The sequence below is a fragment of the Gracilinanus agilis genome, chromosome 3, assembly GCF_016433145.1.
Source record: "Gracilinanus agilis isolate LMUSP501 chromosome 3, AgileGrace, whole genome shotgun sequence".
NCBI lineage: Eukaryota > Metazoa > Chordata > Mammalia > Didelphimorphia > Didelphidae > Gracilinanus > Gracilinanus agilis.
Genome location: NC_058132.1, coordinates 228,152,057 through 228,170,045, shown reverse-complemented (window position 1 = coordinate 228,170,045; position 17,989 = coordinate 228,152,057). Strand labels below are relative to the sequence as shown.

Genomic DNA, 17,989 nt, shown 5'->3' with positions numbered 1-17,989 from the left:
GGAGAAATGTTATGTGTAATTCTCTGTAGGGAACCCTATTCACTATTTTAGTATCTACTATTATAGTAATTAGAAGAATTATTCATAGGGTGAGGTTGGAGTACTAAATGGTCTAAGATGATTAGGGGGTGGGTGGGAAAGAGGGTGGTGAATAGTAGATGACACTAAGAGAAACTTGAATGAATAAGAAAAATAGGATATTCTATTACACACAAAGAGGGAATGGGAATGGGAGGGGATGAATACTATTATAAGAAGTAGAGGAAGAGAGCATTAAGAGGTAATATTTAAACCTTACTCTCAGTGGAATTAACCCTGAGAGGGAAGAGTAGCTTTATCCATTGAGATACAGAACTCTATCTAACCCTACTGAGAAAGTCAGAAGAGATAAACCAAAGGGGAGCAGAGGAGTGGGGAGGTCAAAAAAGGGAGGAGAGGAGAAGGGAGAAGGAATTCATTAGGCCTTAAAAATAAAAAGATGGGAATAATAAGGGTGGGGGTAGAAAGGGTAGTAAATCAAGGGAGGGGACAAGGGTTGCTGGTTTAAAACAAATCACTGGTTTAAAAGGGAACAGCCTAAGAAGAAGGGGTAGAAATAAGAGAGGATACCAAAATATTGGGGAACACACAACTGAGAATTATAACTCTGAATGTGAATGGGATGATTGATTATACTAAATTAAAAATCTTTTGTACAAATAAAAACAATGCTACCAAAATCAGAAGGGAAACAACAAATTGGGAAAAAATCTTTATAACAAAAAATTCTGACAGGGGTCTAATTACCCAAATATACAAGGAGTTAAATCAATTGTATAAAAAAATCAAGCCATTCCCCAATTGATAAATGGGCAAAGGAAAAGAATAGGCAATCTTCAGATAAAGAAATCAAAACTATCAGTAAGCACATGAGAAAGTGCTCTAAATCTCTAATAATTAGAGAAATGCAAATCAAAATAATGCTGAGGTATTAGCTCACACCTAGCAGATTGGCTAAAATGATAGTAGTGGAGAGTAATGAATGTTGGAGTGGATGTGGTCAAATTGGGACATTAATGCATTGCTGGTAGAGTTGTGAACTGATCCAACCATTCTAGATGGCAATTTGGAACTATGATCAAAGGGCTATAAAAGATTGCCTGCCCTTTGATCCAGCCATATCATTTTTGGGTCTGTACCCCAAATAGATCATAGATAAACAGACCGGAGATTTTTGTGGTGGCAAAAAACTGGACAACAAGGATATGCCCTTTTATTGGGGAATGGTTGAACAAACTGTGGTATATGCTGGTGATGGAATGTTATTGCGGTGAAAGGAATAATAAACTGGAGGAATTCCATGTGAACTGGAAAGACCTCCAGGAACTGATGCAGAGTGAAAGGAGCAGAGGCAAAAGAACATTGTACACAGAGACCAATACACTGTGGTAAAATAGAATGTAATGGACTTCTGTACTAGCAGCAATCCAATGATACATAACAATTCTGAAGGACTTATGGAAAAGAACACTACCCACATTCAGAGGAAGAACTACAGAAGAGGAAACACAGAAGAAAAGCAACTGCTTGAACACATGGGTTGAGGCAGACATGATTGGGGGATGTAGACCCGAAACTACTACACCTATGCAACTATCAACAATTTGGAAATAAGTCTTGTTAAACTATGGGGGGTGAAGGGGAAAGTAAGAACATGAATCATGTAACCATGATAACTTTTCTAAAAAATAAAAATTATTTAAATGATTAAAAAAAAGAGTCATGTAACCATGGAAAATTTTTCCAAAAAAAAAAAATATTTAAATTTTAAAAATCTGTAGTATTCTCCTAAACTCTTCTGCTCCATAGATTTGTATAGAATATTCAGGGAAGACTAGTATCATTGGTGTGAGGGTTTTCCAAGCCCATTAGAGGGCTGCTCAATAACTTTTGGTATCTACTTTGAGCCCACTTTCATCTGTGACTCCAAGATGCTATAGTATGTGGAGTAACCACATTCGATAAAACCATCTCAGAAGACAGGCAAAACCAGGTTGAGGGTGACCAACAGCCCCAAAATACCAGTGAGTTAGGGGGATGTATACCCAAAGCATATGAAGATTTCCTCAGGCAGAACAGGCAGATGAAAATAATTATTTCCAATGCCCATTGAAGGCAACTGAAACAGAAGCTGTGGAGCACTTAGTCAGATATTGAAGATGCCAAGGTCATTCACTGAATTCTGGGCCTTCACCAGTCATCTTGACTTTTGTGTTGACACTGGTTTTTGATGACTGGAAGAGAGATTGAGGTTGAGGACTTTGTGCAACTCTGCTTCACTTCAATCCAATTCAAGCACAAGTCATCACTCTGTGATGTCAATAGTACTCTTCAAAACAAAGGATTAATAGTTTAACTTTAGACACTTAGAAATACTCTTTCACGTTTACCTTTTAATGATTCTCTTGAGTCTTCTCTTTGAATACCAATTTTTATATTCTGCTCTAGACTTTTCATCAGGAATGTTTGGAAATTCTTTATTTCATTAAATATTTCTTTTTTCCTTGAAGAGTTTTACTCAGTTTTGCTGGGAGGTTATTCTTAGTTGTAATCTCAGTTCCTTTGCCTTCCAGAATATTATATTCCAAGTCTTCTGCTCCTTTAACATGCAAGTCACTAAATTTTGTATGATCCTGACTGTGGTTCTATGATATTTGAATAGTTTCCTTCTGGGCGCTTAAGGTATTTTCCCTTGAGAGATCTAGAATTCAGCTATAACATTCCTAGGAGTTTTCATTTGGGGATCACTTTCAGGAAGTGATTGATAGAGTCTTTCAATTTCTATTTTACCCTCTGGATATATCAAAGCAGTTTTCCTTCATAATTTCTTGAAATATAATGACAAGGCTCTTTGTTATTGCTTTTTGGATTTTCTAATAGTTCTTAAGTCATCTCTCACTGATGTGTTTTCCAAGTCAGCTCTTTACTTGATGAGATATTTCACATTTCCTTCTAGTTTTTATTCTTAAGACTTTGTTTTATTGTTTCTTGAAGTCTCAAGGAGTCATTAGCTTCAAGTTTCTCAATTCTAATTTCTAAGAAGTTATAATCTTCATTAAGATTTTTAACTTCTTTTTCTACTTGGCCAATCTGCTTTTTTAATTTAAATTTATTTGTTGGTTACATTAAGATATCCAGTTAACTCCTTCCCTTTCCCCCCTCTCTCCATCATAGATGACATCATTTGACAAAAAATATATATGTATGTATAAAACTATCTTACTTGTTTCTATTTATCAGTTCTTTCTCTGGGGTACACAATTCATTCTTTAAATAATATTTCTGTTGCTATATAAAAGCACTGGCAAGCCTTCTAAAGATTATATGCCTAATCTGCATCCTCAAGCTGCCTGTGAATCCTTTACATTACCCCAGAGAAATGAGGGAGTACATGCTCATTTTGGGCTTCTGAGTGGAGAGGTGGGGCATGTGAAAATTGTCCTCAAGCATGGTGGAGAGGGGGAATGGAGCAGCCTCCTATCATACAGCAGGGCACACATGCCATGCCTTCACCAACACAGCTATATATAATATTCTCTTGGTTCTGTTCATTTCAATTTTCATAATTTCATATTGGTTTTTCTATGTTTTTTTCAAAAATTAATCTGCTCATCATTTTTAGGGTGAATCATATTCAATAAAAATCATATGCCACAACTACTTTAGCCATTCCCCCCAATTAATGACCATCCCTTCAATTCCCAGTTCTTTGCTACCACAAAGAGAGATGCTATAAATATTTTAGGACATAGAGGTTATTTTCCTTTTCCTGCTTTTTAAATTCTCCTCAGTAGATTTTTGTACCTCTTTTAACATTTGGATACTTCTGTTTTTTTTAAAGGTTTTATTTTCTCCAATATTTTTATGTCTCTTTACCCAAGCTATTAATTCTCCTTTCATAATTTTCTTGCATCAATTTCATTTCTCAATTTTTTTTGTCTACAACTCTTCTATTTCTTTAAGTTTTCCTTGGATTCATGTTTTGGTTTGGATCCAATCAACATTTTTCATTGAGACTTTTTTTTTGGAGTTATTTTTGCATTGTTTTCTTCTTCTGAGTTTATATCTTGGGCTCCACTGCCAGAGTAGTAGCCTTTTATAGTCAATTATTTTTTGTTGTTAATTGCCCATTTTGCCAGCCTATTTTTCTTACCTTTGAATTTTAAAACATTGGGTGTTACCTTGGGATTGGGGAGATTGTCCAAAGCTTTAGGTTTTTTATACTACTGTTTTCAAAAGTAGTTTTGTCATCTTCAAGTTTTTGTTGCTTCCAAAGTGCTGTGATCCTGGGTGAGGTATGGTTATTGCTCTCCTGGTCTACACTTTGTTCTTTTCCCATGAAGGACCCGCAGTTCCCTGCACTTCCAAATACTCATGTTTCTCTTTGCTTTGGAAATGTGAAAAGGGCTTCTCCTTCCTTGTGGTTGGCCATCAGTGTTCTTCTCCAACCTGGAACTGTGACCCAGAACTGCATGTGAGCAATACAGTTGATAATCAGTGCCATCTTCACCAAGAGCCTGTAAAGGAAAGTCCTATAATCTCCTTCTGACCAGTTGTCTGACCCCTTTGCCATCTCTGGGCTAAGAGCACTTCTGCTATTTTGGCCACTGTTGCCACAGCCATTGGTGCCAAAGCCACATGTGTAAACCTTACATAGGCTTCCTGGACTTCTGACCTCAAATTTTCTAAAGCTGGAAAAATTTCTCACCCTGACATTTTTCTGACTGTCACTCCAAAATTTTATTTGAGGGATTACTTTAATGTTATATTGAAGAAAATGTTAGGAGAATTTAGCTGGGTGGCAGCCCCTAATTCCTCATCTGGGCTCCTCTTTATTTTCAAACATTTGAAGAATTATTCCATGGATGAAGGATTAGATGTGTTCTGCTTGAGGGTAGAGGGTAGAACTAAGAGCAATGGGTAGAAGCTACAAAGGAACAAATTTAAGCTCGTTGTCAGGGAATATATTTCCTAACACTTAGAATCATGTCAAAGTGGAATGAGTTGTCATGGATGGAGGTAGATTTTCCTTCATTTGAAATCTTCAGGTAAAGAGCAGATGACCATTTGTTAGGCATAGCGTGGAAAGATTTTTTTTAAATGTGGATTAAACTACATAATCTCTGAAAATCTTTCTAACCTTGAGATTCTATGATTTTTATGGGTCTATGAATTAGTCTTTATTATAATTGAATGTTTTTAATGAATATGAAGAGCAGTTTTTTTCTATATACTATCTATCGATACTGAACAAGAGGATCGATGTGCTTAAATAAAAGAATAAAATCTGCCAATTCTTACAAAAATGGAAATAATTGAAACTAATTGGTAACCTGTCAAAAGCTTGCCACAGAGATTAGCATTTTAGCCTCATTTAAGGTAAAATACTTGGATCTGACAACCAAGAAGAATGTCCCATTAAAGCAGTTGTTATAATTGGAAGCATACCAGAGATAAGAAAAATTAGACCAGAGAAGGCATGTTAGACAGACATAGAGTGTTGGGCTGTATAATTTTGGGATGTCTAAACCAAAACAACAATAATAAAAACAAGGAACAGGACATTTTGTTTCAAGGATATCCAATGGTTGCCCAGAGATAGATGACCTGGGGAGGAGAAAGACCTTATAATCAAACAATCCTGGCATTAGGCAGTAGGCATAGAAGTAGAGGCAATCAGATTCCTAATGTCAGGAAACTAGGAAGCAGGTACCAATAATGCAGAAATTCATGGTGATTAGGGAATCCGGGATAGAATTCCAACCACTGGTAAAGGGACACATGGCAGGGGACATTCAAGAGTGGAATACAGAACAAAAACAGAAATTTGAATGTTGAGAGAAAAAAACATGCACCTTGTTCCAGGAAATTGGTTAAAAGATAGAGGCTTGACCAACAGGAATAAAAATTAGGTTAGATGTGGGCTACAAGATCAAAGCAGGACTTCAATAGATCTATGACAAAGCAGATCACATTCTATCTTCACCTTATCATTCCATGAAATTCATTCCTGACATTTTCTAATCCTTTTTGTAGGGTTTATGTAGAGCATACCGAAGCATCTTTTCTATATATTTTAATATTCTATATATCTTAGATGATCCTAAATTTAGAGCTGGAAATAAGTGTAAAGGCCACCAAATTCAGCCCATTATTTTACAGATGATGTCACTGAGGCACAAAGAAGGTTTCAACTGGACCAGGATCACAAAGGTAGTAAGTATTTGAGGTAGGTATTGAGTAAGTATTTGAACCCTAGTCTTCCTGATTCTAGTGGCCTATCCATTACATCACAATGAAGAATTTAAACTGTTCATCTGCTTTCCCTCGTTTTTTTTTTATATATAACCAGCCCACTTCCTCTTCCTGGTATCAGGATTTACATCAGTGAAGGAAGTACCCACAATGAAGGCATCACTACTTTTTTGAAGTTCTTGAGCTTGAAGGATGTATGTAGAATTATTTTTCAACTTCCTTAATGGCAGAGTTGGGTCCATGTCTGTACTCTCTGTGGCAGCCATAAGGAGGCAGGAATTGACCCTAATCTCAGGTAGGTTAAGGATACAGTAAAAATAGGGTGAATTTCATTCATCATAGGATTCTCTTCCTTTCATTTGAAATAGGTTCATGGTTCTAATTTCCATGGCAAATTCTGGTTAGAATAACAATTAATTTCAAGTACCTACACTAGATATGCCATATCATTAATAAAATTAATTAATAGTCTTCAATAATTTATTCAAGTGATGTCTTCTCTTCCTAAGCAAGGTGAAAACATAGATTTTTTTTACATTTTTAATTTAAAGGTAATAATCATGTACATTTTGTCTATCACCCATAGCAAGAACCTAGTCCATATATCAGAGGTCCTCAATAAATAAACAGAAATTAATTTTCCTGAAACTAGTATCTAATAATAATAATAATAATAATATAGCTAATCCTACCTAGCTGAATGGGGCAGTAACTGAATAATAGGATAGATAATTATAGTCATCCTAAGACTTTATGTTAGCAGAGTATTTTGTTTCTTAAGAAAAACTCTTAGGTAGAAATGGGTACAGATTATGATGAAAGAAATGTAAACAAAAGAAACATGAACTTACCTTTCTTCCTCTACCTATGAAAATAAAAGCATAAATATATCATTATTATTATTGAAAAATTCTAGCTAAGAACTTGCAAACATCATACTTTTAAGTAATGTTTTGAAATCCATGTTAACTATGAAATAGCTTAAAGTTATGGACAAAAATTCACTGAATTTAAGGCTTTACTCTGAAAAGTAGGAATTACTTAAATTTATGGCTAGGTAGAAGTTTCAGAGAAATGTAACATATTAAATACTTTTGCAACATCCCGTGTTATTAAGCTAATATTAATAATACTTAGATGGCCTTCATTAAAGTATTGGATTGTAAATAGAACCCATGCATATGAACAATTCATTAACAATGTATAGGGAAGCTAGGTAGTATAGTGAAAGTGAATAGAGAGCACCAGCCCTGGAGTCAGGAAAATCTGAATTCAAATTCAGTCTCACATACTTATTAGTTGTATGACTCTGCTTGCCTCAGTTTTCCTAATCTATAAAATTAGCTGGAGAAGGAAATGGCAAACTATTCCAGTATCTTTGCCAAAAAAAAAGTCAAATGGAGTCCCAGAGAGTCAGATACCACTGAAACAACTGAATAACAAGAAAATGTGCTTACACTTAAAATTTGATTTTTTGTCAAAAGTTTAATAAAGCTAATACAAATTTATTATTGCCAATTTATAAGATGTATCACTTTTAAAATATTTTTCACAAAATTATGGAGGAGATTAGAGATTTAGAGCTGGGGATGACCTTAGGAGTCATCCATTTTTCTAATCTTCTTTTTTCCCAATCATTCCTATCAAATCTTTTATACATTCTTCCTGTTAAGTAGCTATATAGTTCCTGCTTAGTCTGTGATGGGAATTCACTACTGAAGCAATAAATTCAATTCCTCAATAGCACGGATGACTAAGAAGTTCTTCATATCAAGTTAAATTCTATGACCTTATAACTTCAGTCAAATGGCCTTGGTTCTGCTCTCTGAGACTAAGGAGAACAACCCTCACCAACTTCCCATTTACCAAATCATGAAATATTTGAAACTTTTTAGGGAAATTTTTTACTTTTAAATCTAACACCTCAAACTTTTAGTTTCATTCATTTGCAAATGCTAGATAAAAATCACAAGCAAGAACAGTCAACTTATTTTCAGGTACACACATATTTCTCAAGTTTTCATATTCATAGAATCTGAAATGCATAAATAAGTATTTTTCTAATGTACACAAACATACATGCTTCTTCATGTGACACAGTTTTGCTTCTAAATCCACTCCCATTTCACCTTAAATGCTATGTTTTCTTCAATGTTACCATCACCAAATCATCTAAAAAGCCTGGAATATTTCTTAGTGCAGTATGGCAGACTTGAGCACTATATTATTTATTTTTTTAAGACATAGTTCCAATATTACTCTTTACATAGAGATGGGGCAAGGATGGCATAATTGGCAGATAAATTTATTTACAATGGAAATCTTGTTGGCTACATTCCATGTCACTAATAGACTTCCTAAACAACCTCCCTATTCCCTATAGTTACAATACCACAAAAGATTCCATCACAAATATGGCAGCTAATAATCACTTGTTGAGTAGAATAAAAACATCAGGGTTGGACTTCATTTTAAAATGTGTCCAGATGTTTCCATAATAGTTTTTGGCTGAATTTTCAAGGGTCCCCAGGACTATTCCCTTCCAACCTTTTTTTTTTTTTTCTTCCCAATCCTTAACTTCTGTCTTAGAACTGATAGGCAGAAGAGTAGTAATGGCTAAGAAACAGGAACCTGCCCAGGAACACACAGGAAGTGTCAAAAGTCTGATTTGAACCCAGGTCCTCTCAACTCCCAGCCTGGCACTCCATACATTGATCTAGCTAGCTACACCCCCTCTCCACCTTCTTCAAAGAGAAAGTAAATGAAGTCAAAAATTCAGATCTGATGAACTGAGTCTATAAGGCGTCTAATGATAGGCAGTTTTTGCTAATCAACTCTCTGAGTAAAATAGAAAATTTCCAGAATTCTTACCAAAACCTGGATGATTGCCACCACCAGCTGTATTGGGGCAGACAGGACAGCACTCTCCAGAAGGAGTAATTGGATCTGCACAATCTAACACTTCCTGGCACTGGATCTGGTCACAAAGAATAGCTCCATTATCACAGACACAGATCTGACAAGGTGCTGGTTTCCAAATATCCCTGTTCAAGTACATTTGACCATTTTGTGTGCAGGCTATTTCTTCGTCATATCCATCTAGGAAAAAAAAAAGAATAGGGAGTGTTATTGATACTCTGAAGTTTCTGAATCCAGTGATAATCATGAGGAAAATCATTAGTCAACAATATTTCCTAAGAAGGCAAATAGAAAGGAAGGAAGGAAGAGAGGGAGGGAGGGAATGAGCGAGGGTAGAAAAGGAAGATAGGCAAAAATTAGGGAACAAAGATATTTTTAAAAACAGAAAATATCAACTAAAAACATAGTAGAAAAATAACTGATACCTAAATCCTGAAGAGATGAAGAGAAAAAGAATGATCTGAATAAGATGAATTTCCAGAAAGATGGAAATTTTGAAGCAGATTTTAAAGGGCATAAAGCCAATTGAAGGTGGAGAAAACATTCAAGAAAAAAGGCTAGCACAGAGTTCTAAAAATTAATATGAAATGACAGCTCAAAGGAATGCCAATGTGGATGGCCTTAAAGTGAGTTAATATAAACTTTCTGTGATCTCATGGTGACTTTTTCTATACCACAAACTGTGATTCCATAAACTTCCTAGTGACTGATGAAACCGACCAAATAAAATGGAGGAAAACATCAAATAACATTGATGAACTAGCCAATGTATTTTAAAGCATACTTAAATCCAAGGAGTCTTGATTTTCTTCTATGTGGACATTCCATCTATGAAAGAAGACTAAATTCCCTCTATGATATAGTAGGAAGTTTCATGAGATACTTTGATCAAAAATCACCACCTCCTGCACAAACCTCTGATGATGAGCCTGTCTTATAGCAGAGTTTGTCAGCCAATGATACTGGAAGCATTTTAGATGGGTGGAACCTGCCAAGGCTAGCACTCCACTGGCAGAACTTTCAAAATCCTACATTTCCCACCACATCACAGAGGCATTGTAAGAGGACTTTGAAACATACAATCAGGAAAAGCAGAATCTAATCCTCAGTTGTAAAGAAGACCTGTAAACCTTCTGGAACAAGGTTTTCTCATAAACCCTGAGGGAAAAAATCATTATTTTCCCATGATTTCATCTTCTTTGCTTCAAAATCAGATTTTCAAAAAGAAAAATAAGTATAAAATAACATAAAAATCCTTATATGATTTCTACTAAATATTTTCCTTATTTTTAACCCAAAATTATGCACAACTTTAAAAACATGACAATAAAAATAATTATGTGGCATTTAGAAATTATATTTCCTTTGCAAGCACAAAAGCTATATTGCATATAAATAATATCTGAATGATTATTTTTTAAAAAAACACTTGTGGATAAAGCTAAAAGGGAAAAAGTATGTTTGCTCACTCTGCATCACTGATAAGTTTTTCATGTAATGTGACTTCAAATAAAAATATGCCTTCAAATAACAAAATGAAAACTCAAGAAAATAGTTTCAGTGTGAAGTAAAACCATTAGCGAAAGCATAGCATATTGTTCCACAATGATACTAAAATCTACTTCCTCAAGTAATACAGTGGTATTTATCTCACCACTCTTTGGGGTATATATGTAATGTTCTTTCAAACATGTTTAGCCTTTCTTCCCAGATGTTTAACATATGAAAAAATGCGTCTTGGATTTGTCATCATCATACTTATTTGGGCTTTTTAGATGAAGAAATAAGTTGGACTCCTCTACATCAAAAAATCTTTATCTCCCGCCAAAAGTATGCCAAGGTTTATTCCATGCATTACAAATGAAATAATAAATCAAATGGCTCAAATGAGATAATAAATAGAAAATGTTTTGCAAACCTTGAAGCAGAATATCAATGATAATAATAATCATTATTATTATTATATAATTCATTATTGTTATTATGTGGGCTCTTTATTCACATCATGACCCAAGTCACAACTCTACCTTTCATGCAAAGATCTCCTGGCAAAAAAAAAATAATAGTAATAACATTTTTTTTATTCCAAAGATTGCTGGCAATGTTTAACAACTAGCTCTCCAAAACAAATGTACGTAGCATAGACTTTGAAGTTTAGAGTGGGGAGAAAGAGGGAGAGGGGGGAGAGGGAGAGGGAGAAGAAGAGAGAGAGAGAAATTGTGCAAAGCCTGGGCCTGTATAATTCCATAGTGAATTCTTGTGTGGAAGTTCACTAGATTTATTCTACTGAACTTTTTGGCATGACTGACAAAAGAAGAGCACTCCCCTGATAATTTTCCGGATTGTATCCCATGGATTTCAAGAAATCACTGAATATTTGCAAATATCAAACTTCATATTATGAACAAGATTTCACAGCATTTACACAAATTATACACTACAGGTTGTCCTCAAAGTCTTGGCGCACAGTGCCCCAAGAGACGTTAGGAACAACTTGTATTTTCAATAAGTCTGAGCCTCACTTTCTGGATCCACAGGTCTAAGAATGTATTCAATTCAATATAGCTCAAATGTGCTATCATTTTAATACAGTTTAGCACTGTATTAAGTTCCATACAAAAAGCCATTGGAGAAAAAATATTTCCTATAGTCTCTGCACTTATGGGCTTTGTAATTTATTAAGGATGATAGAAGAACCAGGATTTAAATCTCTGTCTCCTGACTCCATAATGAATATATATATATATATATTTTTTTCTGTATTATGCTAAGGGTTTTGGAGATGCACTAAGGAGGATCATTTAGGCCACTGATTTTTTTTTCTTCAAATAATGGTGGAAATCAGTCTGAATGTCATTACAGTTCTTTTTGCCTTGATATTTAACATTAGATGTAAGAATAATGTGGAAAGTTTGTCTGGAAGCCACCTTCAAAGCAAAGACATAAGGTTGCTTCTGAACTTCAGAACTCTTTCTCTTCTCCTCTGTGCTCTCCCCTACCCTTCATCCTACATGCACATTACAGATGGCACAAATATGTATTGAATTCCTTTTATTCATTTTTAAATAAATGCATATATAAGAAACTGTGGTTAGAAAGAATGAGTTGTATCACCATTATCATACATCTTTAGAGCATCCATGCCACTTATGGTGAAATTGCCATTTCCTTTTTCAACCACTTTCATTTAATGAAGTCTATGAATGTGAGGGGGACAGTACAGCTTGGATTTGAGAACTGGCCTTGAAATCAAGAAGAACTGCATTTGAGTTCTATTTGTGACTGATGTTGACTGTGTGACTGTGGGCAAGTTCTCTTCCCCTCCCAACGAAGTTGTTGGCGTACATTAGTAAAAGGAAGTTGTTCATTGGGAGCATTCATTCTATGCCACTGAAATCAGTTTGATTTTTCTAAAAAACATATAAGCTAAAAATTAATGTATAATCGGTCAATCAACTAGCATTTTTTCCTTCTCATTTTTGTCTTAATTTTTGTAGTATTAAATCTTCCCAATGACATGTGAATATAATTTTAATAATCATTTTCTGAAATTTTGTGATTCATGTTTTCTTTTTCCCCTCCCCAAGACAGCAGGTAATATGATATAGATTATTATACATATGCTCATGTTGTGAAAGAAGGAACATATGGCTTACATAAGAAAAAAATTCATGAAGGAAATAAAGTAAGATATGGTTTGTATCAATCTGTATTCAGACTCCTTCAGCACCTTCTGTGGTGGTGATAGTCCCAGCTAGCATTTATTATGCACTTAGGATGTACTAGACGTGATATATTTATAGATTCATTATTATTCTGATGCTTTTGAGAGTTATTTCATTACTGGCCTCTCTGAGCCCTACGTTGTCCACACAAATTAGTAGCATCTCAGAAGTCTAGCATCTTAAAAAAAAAGAAAGTTTGGATGTTAGATGATCAGGCAAGAAAATATTTTATACATTATGGAAAATTGCTCCAGAGCAATATTATATTGTGTTTTTTTAGGCTAATATTATTCTTTTAGGTTTAATAATGTCCATAAATATGGAATAGATGAGTGAAGGTTTCATAAAACAGTTTAAATTTTTTTAGGCCTTATGTCCTTGAACTTTTGGAAGGTGGCGGAAAGCCTTAGAAATGTTCACTTTTTTTTTTTTTTTTTTTGGCTGTCATCTGTTTATTTTATTCTCACAGAATGTCCCAACTAATTGATCTAAACCATAATGAATCATTACCACAGCTGTGCTAGCACTCCTATCTTGTCTTAAATGGGCAAGTTCTCTTCTATGACCAAGATTTCTTTGGAAATGACTCCAAGGTGCTGTATTCCACCTACTTTTTAAGAGTTTCATTTTTTTCCTTCCATCTCAGATTAGTCTGAGTTTTTATATTCAGTTGTTAATCACTAGGTGGCAGACAAAACCTATCAGCCAGCAATAAAAACTCAAGTGATCAGCAAATGGGGCACCCAGTTGAGGCCACACCCTGGGTCTGTTGTCCTTTTTAATGTAACATTCCTTATACTTGCACTTCTCAGAGAGGATGGTCCATATTGCAGATACTTACTGATTTAATTACTTGGAGAAGGCTTAAAGTGGGGCTGGGTGGTAGATAGCAGGAAAGAGGGCTCAAAAACACAGAGCTTGCATGTTTAAGACTATTTTCAGTTTTAATATTGACTTAATTTTTTTTTTTTTTTTACTTAGAGTACTAAGTCCAAAAGCCAATTTGTCCCACTTGGACCCACTTCTATCATTTTACTTCTGTGTTCTCTGTGCCATGAATAACACAGAAGGGGGATATATTTGACCACTTTTAACCTAGTACATGTTGATAAAATAATTCAATGAGCAGCCTGACGGAGGGCTTAGAGTTAGACTTTCCATGCCTTCATACAGAGGTTGGTGCTCACTAGACCCTCTATTTGGAAAACAGGAGAAAGCTTCCAGAGTCTGGGACTTGCATACACGCCGCCAGCAGCAGCAATGACGGCATTGAACTCTAAGTCCTTCTCTAACACAAGGAAAAATCAGCTCTCACTGTCTCTTGGGAACGGATGACTCTTTTGGAGCAAAGACTGTCTTCCCTGACCCTTAAAACTAAAAAGACATTTTTAGAGCTTACGTGGCTAGAATCAGGCCTATATATATATATATATATATTTTTTTTTCTCTTTCCTTAGTGCATGTCAAGTCTTTATAGCTTGGGAATCCTTCATATTAACATATCCTTTTAAAGAAGATGTCTTTATGATATTATTGCTTTTGTGCCTTACAGGTGTAGCAAAGTGCAAAGCACACAACATATCTAAAGGAATAACAGATCCTACTTTGGATTTCTGGGTGCAAGAAACTTGAGTCTAATCCTTTCATTATACTGATGAAGAAACCCAAGGCCAAGAGCAGGGTAAGTTGACTTTTCCAAAGTCACACAAGTAGTAAAGAACAGAGCTAAAATTTAAACACAGTTTCTCTAACTAAATCTAGGGGTTCATTCCATTGAATCAAATTACTGCATCTAGGTAATTAGGAGCCCAATGATACCCATTCGGTGATTCTCATTTTGCTAAACCACTGGTTAAGATGATTATTCTTTTAGATGCAAATGTTTAATTAGGCTATTTATCTACCTTCTCTAACAACAATAATAAAAAAAAATGAGCAAATTATTAGCTTTATGCTTGAGACAAAATTACTATATGCACTACTTAGCACTGCTGTCCAAATGTTATTGGGAGTTCTGACATAATCACACCCAAAACATATGTTAATCACAATATTCTTATCTTAAAAGTCTAAAATTTAATTCTTTGTAATATGCAATGTTCACCTATTCATCCTTTGTTCTAGCAAGGTAGCTTTCAGTCTGGCTAATACAGAAGGCTTTCCAAAGGTAACTTTTCAGACTGCTAAATGCATATTAAAAACAACCCTGAAAAGAACTGAACATGGATTGTATTTCTATGAACTTTGAATTCAATAACATAGCAAGTTAAAGTCCAGTTCTGAAATGTTGATCATCTGGTTTGCCAAGTCTCAAATTGCTGTCAATTGCTCAAGTCTCAAAAATGCTCTCCCTACCCTTATTAGTACTCTCAAGATTAGAAGAATTTTGTGATGGGCAAAATCACCAAAATGAAGCACACTGATGTTTCTAGGTCTTTTAAAAATGCATTTGGCTATAATTCCTTTTGACCAAGGTCAGACTCTTTTGAGCAATGGACAACACACACACATACAGAGCTTTAGTTAGTCATTTTGGCACCATTTGGACTAAAAAGAATCTTTTTTTTTAAGTTCTGAATCAAAGTGTGAGGGTACATAATGAATGATTTGGTACTGTAGATCCAGAAGCTACAACCTTGGTAATTTGGGGCTGCTAATCCAAATGAACAGGCTAAAGTCAAGTCCATAGGAGTCCCAAATAATACCAAGTGTGATATTAACATTTATTCTAGATTATCATATCCCAAAATATTGCATACATAAATGTTTAATCTAAAAAGTATGTATATCATTTTAAAGAGTGTTTAAAGACTGATCAAAAAAGCAACTTCAGAAAATGAAAATGTTAAAGTATGATATCCTTTAAAAATTAATTGTTCCCTCTGCAGTTTGATTTTTCTCAGAATTTCTTGTCTCTTTAAACAACTTGACCTGACTCTTCATTCTTTGTCAGCCTCTATAGAATGATTAGATTTCATTCTGACTTTGTCTACCACAAAATTCTTTATTTGATCACTCAGTTCTGTAATGAAATTTGCCAATGAATCATTCTATTAATATTCTCTTCTCATCTAGCCTTTCAGCTCACATTTCTTGCTGTCTCTTGATACTAAATACTTAATATTATTTTCTAATATTTTACTACCAAAGTTTCTAATTCCCTTAAGAAGAGAATTAATACTACTGTTGGTATGCTTCATCATCTTTCTTACCCTTAAATAGTTGTAAAAAACTGGCCTGGTGATTTTGTTTAATTTAAGGTCGCCCAGTCCTGAGATCTACCTAAATCTTCCAAAATTCAAAGAAAGACACGAGAGATTCTCAATGGAACATCCCTTTATCCTAGATCACTGTTTGTGCTCACATCTACTAAAAAGCAGAAATGTACCAAACTTCTTATAATAGAGTAATAAATGCCTGACATCTCATTTTATCTCACATAGATATACTCAGAGAGCTGAATTAATGCCCACTTCCCAACTACTCAATTTCAGTATGTTCAGTTTATTTCCATGCTTTCTCAACATTAAAACTATCAGAAAGAGAACAAAGTAGATTCTTATGGCTACCCTTTCTAGGATTCCCAACATAGAATACTTCAAAGCAAAATTTAAACTTTATCATTCCCATTTATAATGTCTCACTAAACAAATTTAAGACAATTGGCTCACTTCAAACTCCAAATCTAATACTTTTTTTTTTTTTTTATAAACCCTTACCTTCCGTCTTGGAGTCAATACTGTGTATCAGCTCCAAGGCAGAAGAGTGGTAAGGGTAGGCAATGGGGGTCAAGTGACTTGCCCAGGGTCACACAGCTGAGAAGTGGCTGAGGCCAGATTTGAACCTAGGACCTCCCGTCTCTAGGCCTGACTCTCATTCCACTGAGCTACCCAGCTGCCCCCGAAATCTGATACTTTTAACTGTCATAGTTACTTTTTTCCCCTAAAATACAGATTCATAATGATAAGTATACCCCATCCCATTTGGGGAGGAATTTTCCAATTCAAGACACAACAGAAGCTCCATTTCGAAAAGAGGTGTATGAGGCTTAAACTTTCAGGAAGAGAAATATAGGGATTTTTTTCTTTCAATGGAAAGTGATATTAATATCTTTTTTAGACACACAGCAAAGCTATTCATTTCAAAAACTTCTGTACTTACTGGGAGTGGGGGAAAGCGGGAAAGACAAGGAAAAAAAGCCTTGAGAGGGTCAATAACAAAGACTTTCTTTTTTCCAATTTCTATCAGCCTTTATCACATTCAAAAGTGCTGGCCTTCAAGTTCTTGAGTAAAATAGAGTATTTGGATTCAAAAAATGAGAATAAAGAGAATCTTAGATGAAAGTTCCCTGAAAAGAAACAGTGGATAAGGTCTGAATGCTCATTACACTCTTTTAAAGGAAAAACTGAAGTAGATACTATTTGATGAAAAGAAGATAATATTTATTTCACATTAGTTATTTTTGAGATCGTATAATTTTGATTTTAAGTCATGTAACTTTGCTGTGACCAGTTAATATAACAATCTAATTTGCAGAAGAAAAAGTGCTCAAATTTTTTTGTAATCTCCTAAAGTAAGTGTTAGAAAGTATAAGATGCAAAATGACATTTTAAAATCAATCAAAACTATTACTTAATATCCATAAAGTGTACAGCAATGAAGACATCAAAAAAACATGAAATATACTCTCTATCCTATAAGGAGCTATATTATGTACATAACTTTTTGATAGGTGCTAATATAATTCTTTAAACTGTTGTTAAAATTTGTCCACTAAAGTAAATTATGATGACAAAGGGGTGACATTGTCCTTCTGCATTTATTCATTGAGTTAATTAACAAAAATTTTTGAGCACCCACATTATAAAAATAAGAGTGTGTTTGAGCCAGTTTGAACTAACCAGTTTGAATGTTAAAATTTTAATGTATTAATACCACAATAATTGAAATAGAGCAAATCAGGCTTGATTGATTGCTTTATTAATTGTCTAGACTTAAGAAAGTGATAGAGGAGTTAAGGTGGAGATAAAATTTACAATTGTGTTAGAACT

General features: G+C 34.6%; 1 protein-coding gene across 1 annotated transcript in view; it reads right to left on the bottom strand.

The window, feature by feature from the left end:
* Positions 1-17,989, bottom strand: part of COL5A2 (collagen type V alpha 2 chain) — a 182,186-nt gene that overhangs the window by 75,994 nt on the left and 88,203 nt on the right. Inside the window, exons 2-3 of the mRNA XM_044669074.1 lie at positions 9,166-9,393; positions 7,146-7,159 (exon numbers count right to left, since the gene is read on the bottom strand). Coding sequence (XP_044525009.1) covers positions 7,146-7,159; positions 9,166-9,393 — 242 coding nt within the window. The remainder of the gene's footprint in view (positions 1-7,145; positions 7,160-9,165; positions 9,394-17,989) is intronic.